Source organism: Pholcus phalangioides, unplaced genomic scaffold, assembly GCF_987345545.1.
Source record: "Pholcus phalangioides strain wild (caught in Gottingen) unplaced genomic scaffold, Ppha-v1.0 ptg000007l_1, whole genome shotgun sequence".
NCBI classification, from domain to species: domain Eukaryota; kingdom Metazoa; phylum Arthropoda; class Arachnida; order Araneae; family Pholcidae; genus Pholcus; species Pholcus phalangioides.
The window spans coordinates 26,930,809-26,939,616 of NW_028301600.1; the positions used below are offsets into that span (position 1 = coordinate 26,930,809).

The 8,808-nt window shown below is 35.0% G+C and overlaps 1 protein-coding gene across 3 annotated transcripts in view; it reads right to left on the minus strand.

The window, feature by feature from the left end:
- LOC149085122 (lysosomal Pro-X carboxypeptidase) overlaps positions 1 to 8,456 on the minus strand; it is a 55,276-nt gene extending 46,820 nt beyond the window's left edge. For 2 of the 3 annotated variants that reach the window (XM_089232934.1, XM_089232936.1), the window contains exons 1-3: positions 8,224 to 8,456; positions 2,239 to 2,379; positions 1,632 to 1,733 (exon numbers count right to left, since the gene is read on the minus strand). In XM_089232934.1, coding sequence (XP_089089060.1) covers positions 1,632 to 1,733; positions 2,239 to 2,379; positions 8,224 to 8,322 — 342 coding nt within the window. In that variant the 5' untranslated portion in view covers positions 8,323 to 8,456. The remainder of the gene's footprint in view (positions 1 to 1,631; positions 1,734 to 2,238; positions 2,380 to 8,223) is intronic. The other variant, XM_089232935.1, reaches the window with a different exon arrangement.
- Positions 8,457 to 8,808: the final 352 nt, after the last annotated feature.

The following is an 8,808-nucleotide window of genomic DNA, read 5'->3' on the forward strand; positions in this document are numbered from 1 at the left end:
CAATAAACAAACCACATGTCTACCACTGTAGAAGCACGATTTACCTATGAAAGTGGCTCTGTTAGACCTTATTATTGTGAAACCAAACTGTGCGTGTGCATTTATGTTAGAGTTAAGTGTTGTGTTAATGTACTGTCATCTATCTTCCAAACTGAAATCGAGAAACTTGCACATGATCTGGGGATATTTTTTCAAAGAAAAGAATGGCTCAAATTCATGTCTCAAAGTATCAAAGCCAGTGAAAATCAACTTATCTGACCACCACTGTATTAGTTGTGTTCTAATTTGCACTTTTATGATGCAAAGTCATGACAATAACCACACAACTGCTCAGCATTTTATCTGCATATACTACTACTACTGAACTGTACATGCACCTTGCAAATATTCTTCTGGGTAATTCCTAATAAATTGGTGAATGCCGGAAAGTGTTTCATGTGTATATATGTGGCCCTAGTATTCTTATGATTAGGGCCATAGTGACAGGGGGGCTTGGGGGTCTGGTTCCCCCTTCCTGAAATGTGAGAAAATGACTGAAAAAATGGTCAAAAAACCTATTGTTCTATCACTTTGTCCCCCCCCCCCCAAAATGCAAGCGGTCTCTCTCCGAACGAAATTTATGGCTACAGGCCTGCTTATGATGTCTGAGTCATGAGTGTTTCATGTGCGAGAAGTGCTGCCATATGTTTTTCATTTTTAAGATTAAAGTTGCAAGTGCCTGAACTTTTGTTTATATAAATATTGAGTTGAAGGTCAACCTGATCTCTGCAGTCTGCAAAGACTTTTTTTTCATGGGCTCACATTCATGTCTCAAAAGTTGGAAAATCACAGTTGGAAAGTCCTGATTTTATTATTATTCACCCATTAATGGGGAGTTCGACACTGTCTAATATGTTTTACAAATTATGATAACTTTTTTAATGTACAGTATGTTACATAGATCCCCTAAGAAAGTCTTTCAGCCGAGTAACTATGAAACCGAAATAAACAGTTAAAGAAAGGATTTTTTTACATTACATTTGTCTCCACTATAGGTAGGCCATTGTAAAAGTAGCTTCATGGGTACATAGCTACAACTGCCAAATATGGTATTATTGTGAACAGGAGTACAGAAATAATTGTAAACAAGGAAGAAGGATACACCTTCTGACCTCCTACATAGTCTTGCAGGTTGATAATGAAAACTTATGAGGAAAAAATAGATCTGGCTTAACCTTAGCTTCAAAAAATGCGTAAAAAAAAATTGATAACATAAACCGAAGTCTTGACAACTATAAACAAATTTTTCCCCATGTTATTATATTGGTCCATTCTGCATTTTGTGAAAGGAAGTGATAACAATACCCAAATGACTATACTATCCATGATTCTAATAAGTGGTATCTACTGCATTTATTACACTTTGTGAATTGTAAATCATAATTTTCTTGCACAATATATAATCATGCAAGAAAATTAATCATTTGTATATTAAAATCATTTATATATATCCTGTATTAAAGGAATAGAATTATTTAAATTTTTGTTACTTTTTTTTTTTTAGTCCTCTTGAACTTCAAATGAAGTTAGTTTATATTTATAACTAAGCCTTTTTCATATTTATCTTTATCAAGAGGAAAATTTGCACTTACAGCAAAGGATTTATCACCATATGGTAGTGAATACCCATAATATCGATGTTCTGCAAATACAAGAAGAGCATGAAACTTTGGGGCTATCTCCCACATAAAACCCTATCAAATGAAAAAATCATATATATATATATATATTACAAATATAGGAACAAAATCTGAAGTGAATAAACATTTTGTTACTTTTTAATTATGATTAGTTTCACAGAAATAAATTTTACTCTCTCTCTAGAAGTATAAATTTAATTAGCACCACTAATATATTGTATATGAAAAATGATAGGCTTAATCACTTTCTTACCAGAATGAAAATTTTGAAAAGATTTTAATCTTGGGGGGGGGAGAGAAGAAGCTATCAAAATAAAAACTTCTTTTACATCTGTATACTCTTTCCAGAAATTGAACAACTGATACTGAATTAGTTCCAAAGTAAAAACCTAGCAAACATGAAAAAAAGTTGTTCAACTGAAGGTAAATGTATTGTACTATTTTCAGTCAACACAAGAAATATAGGCTCCTTAAGATGATGGGTGGGAAAATTTATTAATAGTACCTATGAATGAATATGGAGAATGATTTTATGGTGATTCTAGAGATTTATACTTACAGTGTTGTTAGCAAAGAGAGTGATATCTCCTTCATTTCCAGTGTAGAAAAAGATTGGGCCACCAGCATGGTCCCAGTATAAATCAGATATCAAATATCTCTGTTCAAAATAATCATCATTTGTATAAGCAAAGTGGTCAACCTGAAAAGAAAGATGTAAAAAAAAAACACTTCACCAAGATAGGATAACTTTGAATTAAATTCTATCTAAAAAAAGGTATACTGTAATTTCGTGCATATAATCCACAGATGAAAGTTTCACTATTTTGAGGAAAAATATCATTATATAGTCTGCAGAGGCATGTAATCCGTATGTGAAATTTTATTCACATTAATAATGTAATCTTAAGCAATCAAAGGGGTTGTTGATCAAGTTTATGTAGACAGAATGCCAATTTTTCTACTACCGTCGTATATGCCAGCCATAAATCTTTGAAAAGTTAATTTTTAAAATATTTTTGTTTCAACCTCTCAAAAAAAAAAAAAAAAAAAAAAAAGAGAAAGATGTATAGCAGTATATAATCCTCACTAAGAGAGAAACATGCTCTTTAAATATATATATTATGTTTCTTTTACAATTTGGTGTGCCGAGTGGATAATACATAGGAGTATGGGTATTTTCTTGGATAAGGTATTTATATTATTACATTAAACTTTAGATCGATTATATACATATTTATAGATAGACAAGAATTTACATAGCGGGGGCAGAAAATACAGACATCTTATCTTCTCGATGTCTGGGATGGCACTCTGTGAGTCCCCTTGCATAACACTAGGGGGCATTGTATGTTCTATGCGATAGTCTTTATCAGTCTTAGTTTAGTTCTTTTTATAACTTTGCAGATATTGGGGGGATATGATTGAAGTGTTCAAAATTTTTAATGGGATGGATAAGATTGACCATGAGTTATTAATACACCATCAATCAACTCCTTTGACGAAGGGACACCAATATCGTTTAGTAAACGACAATTCCAGGTTGTGGTTTCACAGGGAGTTTTCCTCTAATAGGGTTGTCAATAAATGGAATAGCTTACCTCCAAGGGTCATGAATTCTAACACAATTGACACGTTTAAAAAGAAGTACTATGATAGACACAGTGGGATAAATCTAGAAGCCATCCATACACTTAGTTAAAACAAATATAATCTTTATGCGCAGTGTATTATATATTATTAATTTTTTTTGTTGATATATGCTTTTATATTGGGTAGTTTGGTTTTTTACTTGACATCCATATTTTTTATGGGATATTTTTTCAGCCAGTATGTAGGGAAATTTGCCTGTTGTGGCCCTTATATCTGTATATATAAGGATACCACATTCCTTCCCGCTAATTAAAGATCCCACAGGATAGAAGTTTCCCTGATTTGGTGGGAATGTCGCAAGGGAATGAGAGCGCTGAACATTGCTGGTGCATTCCTGGACATCTCTGGTGCCTTAGTTGGTGTTGGTAGATTGCTGCTGATCTCTGCCAGAGTTGTTTGTTCCTCTAGACAATTTGTACCTCAGGGTCTGCAGGGAAAGGAGTTGATGAAAGTTTGCCCGAGACTCTGGGTACCACCAAGGTTGGCCGAACTTGAGTGCCAGCTGCTCTCATCTGGTCGACATGACATTAGAAGAAAGTTCCATTTACATCTACAGTGTAGTGTAAAACCCCATCTTTGTTGAGAACAGTTCCAAACTTTCATCTCTTATTGGCAGATCTGTAATCTTGCACAGCCACACAATCGCCTGGCTAAAAGGTTCGGTCATAGAAGTCTGTAACATTGTTTATGACTCTTTCTTGAACCCTAGTATATTTGGCAAGACTATATTAATGGGGTTCGTTTGTATTAGACTGGGGTTCGAGTCCCTGTGAGGGCAGTGATGATTTTTCTTCCTTGTAATCTTCATCTCCACAAATAACCAGTCTCTCAATGAATCTTGCATCACTTTGTGGTTTGTTGACGTCAAGCTTTATTGCTCTTTGACAGCTTCCATAAGAGCTTGGTTGTGTCTTATTAACTCTTCAACTAATATTTTCATTGTCAGGAGATTTATGAAAAACTTTTTCTCCTACCCTTTGTAGTCTTCGAGTAAATACTCTATCTAACTTTGAGCTGCATTGCCACTAGCTATGTTTCTTTTTACACTTGGGTATGCAGAGTAGATGGCGTATGGGTATTTTCTTGGATAGTATTTATTATATTACGTTACACTTAGATTGATTATATAAATATATAGATAAGCAAGAATTTATGTAGCGGGAGCAGAAAATACAGACATCTTATTTTCTCGATGTCCGGAGTGGAACTCTGAGTTTCCCTTACATAACACTAGGGGGCGTTATATGTTCTATGAGATAGTGCTTATCAGTCTTATTGGTTTAAGTCTTTTTATGTAAAGACACCATATATATAACCCCCACAGCTCTTCCTCCAACTCCAAGCCTTTTATTTACATGTTAACTGGTGGGGATTTTGCCCCACTAGCCTTTCTATTTGCCCCATCAGTGAAGATAAAAAATGACCACTAGTGGGCAAAGCCCTTTTCTTGTTTTCCTGAAGCAGCTTCAACTTCAAACCCTAGTAATACGAAGGGAGTAGAAGAAAAAACTCACACAAAAAGATTTCCCCATTTGCAAGACCGATTTTTTATGACTGATCTTTTTTTCAAGGAGGAAAAAGAAAGTTTAACTGAAAAGATAAGTTTTCCAGGGACCGACTTCTCTGGCATACGTCTTTTGCTCTCATAAAAAGTCCAACAAAGAACAGGTGGAGGATGGCAGAGGCGAAGGATATGACCATTGATTGACTTTTTTTGATGCTCATTAAAGTGAAAAACGATTTCTAACCCTAGTTATTAACCTTAAAAAAACCCTAAACCATTCCTAACCCTAGGAGCAGAAAGGATCTAAAGTTACCGGATTGTCATCAGATGCCGGGGCTAAAACATTCTATTTTAGAGCAATATAGATAAACATCAGTGTAGTAGTACAAAACCATTCAAATTCAGACACTACATGGTCTCCAGATTGGGAGAGGGAAATGAAGAAAAAAAGAAATACAATGGAGGGAGAGAACCCCATTTATACAGTTTTCGAGAGACCAGATCACAGGGCATAGTTTTTAGTTAGCCGTGATTCTCCCATAGTTTTTATTTAACTTTCGGATTATGCTTAAAAGTTATCTGAATATGATATATATGAATATATATAGGGCTGCAACTATGGGGGAGAAGGTGGGTCTGACGGCAGGGCTCTGAACCAAGCTGGGCTGGAAGAGATCTCGGCAACGGGATAAGTCCAGTGGCAAAGTTCTGGCGTTCATTCTTCAACCAGAGGGGCACCGAATTCACCCTTCACGTACACACACACACACAACTGCCCCTTACATGGGGCACCAAAATCCATGCTTGCCCCCAGCTAACAAAGTATCTAGTTGTAGCCCTGGGTACTACATTAACCTAATGAATATATTTTTATATAATTTTTCCCACACTATGACATTTTATTTCTAGAAATAAAAAGACTTTGACAAAAAACTTAAAAAAAAGACAGTAAAGAATTTTATATATTTTGGGGTTCAATGGTTAAATTATTGCAACATAGGATTCAGCAGTACCCAAATAATATTTATTTCTATTTCAATAAAAGTCAGATCAAATCTGTTGTCACCCTGCGAGAAGCCAAACTCTTATAATAGAGTGTTTTCCTCCAAGGATAAGGTAAGTACACACACATCACTACCAGCATTTAAATTACACCATTTCAAAATAAAAGTGCAAAGTGCATGAAAAGACATATGGGTACCTACAGGGCCAAAACTATAGGGGGAGCAGGCAGTTTGGTGCCCAGGATGCTGGATCAGAAAGGGCATAAAATTAATCCTTTAACTGCTTCTCCTACGTAGCGAGGGGTGCCTGTTTGCCCCAGATGACAAAGTATCTAGTTGTGGCCCTGGGTACCAAACACATACATTTATGAGCTATGTTCACTTGAAATACAATATAAACTGAGTTCAAGAAATTAATAAATTGTTTGTAATTACTGTAAAAATAAAATTCCCTGTTCTCACTCTACAGTTTACCCTTGGTTTACAAACGGCTCAGTTTGCAAATAATTTCATTCACAAACAACAGAAAATGATTTGGACAAACACACAAGCCAGAGAAAAGCACCTTGAACAAGTGAAACAGACTGAATCTCAAAGAAAGCTTTTTTCAGAAGTTTGTGGCCACAAGGCACAGTTTTTCTGATAGTATGTTAAAAACTTGTATTTCGTCAGAGTAAGGTTCTCTACTCCTCCCTAAAATGCAACTTCTCTCATCCACCCATGGATCAGCAGTCAAAACTTTTATGAAGCTCTAAACCAGGGGTCTTCAACCTTTCTCCAGTCGTGAGCGCTGCCTATACCCATCATCAAATGAGGAGCACCCCCTTATGGCAACTTTGACATACTTATACCATAATTGTAATCCTTGAATATAACTTTTACAAAGTTTTTAATTGAAGGGTTGAGCAATTGCTCATACGAACATGAAATCTAACACCAGCATTGAACACTCTTGGGGCTTCAAGGAGCAACATGGTTCTCACTAGCAACAGGTTAAAGATAGCTGCTCTAAACCAGGGCTGGATAAGTGCCAGGTTGACATGGTGGCTTTCTAAAGGGGGGGGGGTCTAAACTGCATACCACCCATTTCTAAATTGGAGTCTAAGGGTGGCATAAAATTTTCTGATTTCATCACACTACATCTTTTAACATGGGAAAAGTACAAGAAAACATTATTTAGGATCGTTTTTCTTGAGCAAAATACCATGCTTGTCTCCTAAGAAATTGAGGTGGCATCTAAATAATATTTTTATTTTGTCAAGCCTCTAAACTAAAGAACTTCATCACAGATGGTTTGCAGTAGTACCTTCCAAGAACTAACAGTAAATATGACTTCTAAAAACATTATTTCAATATTTTACAGTGTTTACATAGTTTTTATTGCCTCAGCCTGATAGCAAGTGATTTGCAAAACCATGAATTCGGCTCAGAACATTGTTTTTTAACCTTTCTTATCTCACGGCACACTTGGACCTACACACACAAAGTTAAACTTTTGCAATAAACTTGAATTGAGATTTTTAAAAATTACAGTTTTGATGATTTAATTACTAATCTATAGCAAATAATTTATTACTATTATAATAAAAAGGCAGTTCACATTTCTGAAATGAAACTCAATTATTAGTCATGAAATGATGTTTGAATGTCTTTGGAAGTAATTTATTCAATTTCTTTTAAAAATTCTCACTGAATATTTACGATCCTCTCAGGCACAGTGGTTGAGAAAGTCTGGCTTAGAGTGCAGTGTGGCAGAGATTTTTTGACACCGAGATTATAGATTATAATTATAAAATCAGACATTGTACTGGCATTGTTTTCATATTGCTTAAATTTCATCTCTTTTGTATTATGGCTATTTTTTCAGTGTTAGTTTAATGACCTCCATTGGTTTTATGCATAGTCATGGCCCCCATACCCAAGGCTAAGATCTTTGACGGGGACCCTCTAAATTGAACTTGGCGTGAAAAAAAATCATTCCGGGTCGGGTCTCAGGGCTAGAGCCCTGGCTCTTATGGGACCATGTGTACAGGGGCTGTTGGATAAGCTCACACCATATAAATCTCCTGGGTCCCAGGAACAAACTAATTAATTTTACATTATAAATTGCTATGGAAGAAATTTTTTCAGTTTACGAATGGACTTTAGGAATGAATTAAGTTCATAAACCTAGGGCGAACTGTACTAAATAAATGAATACAGTTTTGAGTTTAGTTGAGTAGGGAAGGGAAAAGTTTGAATTTGTAACAAACGGAAAAAAGATAAATGAACAATTTTTAATTCTAAGGAAAATATCGAAAATTTTTGTCTGAATATATTCAAAATAAAATGTTCAATAAGACACACACATTAGAATCTCTAATTAATATGAGGATTAAAATCTCACTTTTTGATCAAAAAAACGAGTTACATATTTAAATGAAGAACACAGAAAGCATGATTTGCATAAAAGGCAAAAATAAATTAAGAAAATTTGTGAATACATTTCTTTAAATTAACATGCGAGATTCACGAAAATAATTTGTCATGAGATTTCTTCTTCTTCAATTATACAGGGCTTTATGCCTGTCATGAGATTTCAAGCAGACGACACACATGCTTCACTTGAATTTATTATTCAGGGTTTTATACATCTATGGTTCATCCCCTGATGACGTGCTTACTTACATAAGCTGACCGTATTTTTCTCGAAAAATCAGGACTCCCAGTAAAATACAGGACATCGCTAAAAATGATGCCAAAGGAGAGAAAAGTTGCTATTTATTGCTAAAATCACTAAAAAATTGCTAACCATGGGCAATGAAGCGTAACTCCAAATTGCAGTGGATTAAAATAAATTCTGAAAAAATGTTTAAAAATGACAAATTTTCAGAAATTAGAGTCGGCTCGAGCTTACCTGCCGTCCGTGTGGCGTATTTCGCAAATGCTTCGCTATACCGTGATTACACAATATTTTTCGTAATTTTTTCCA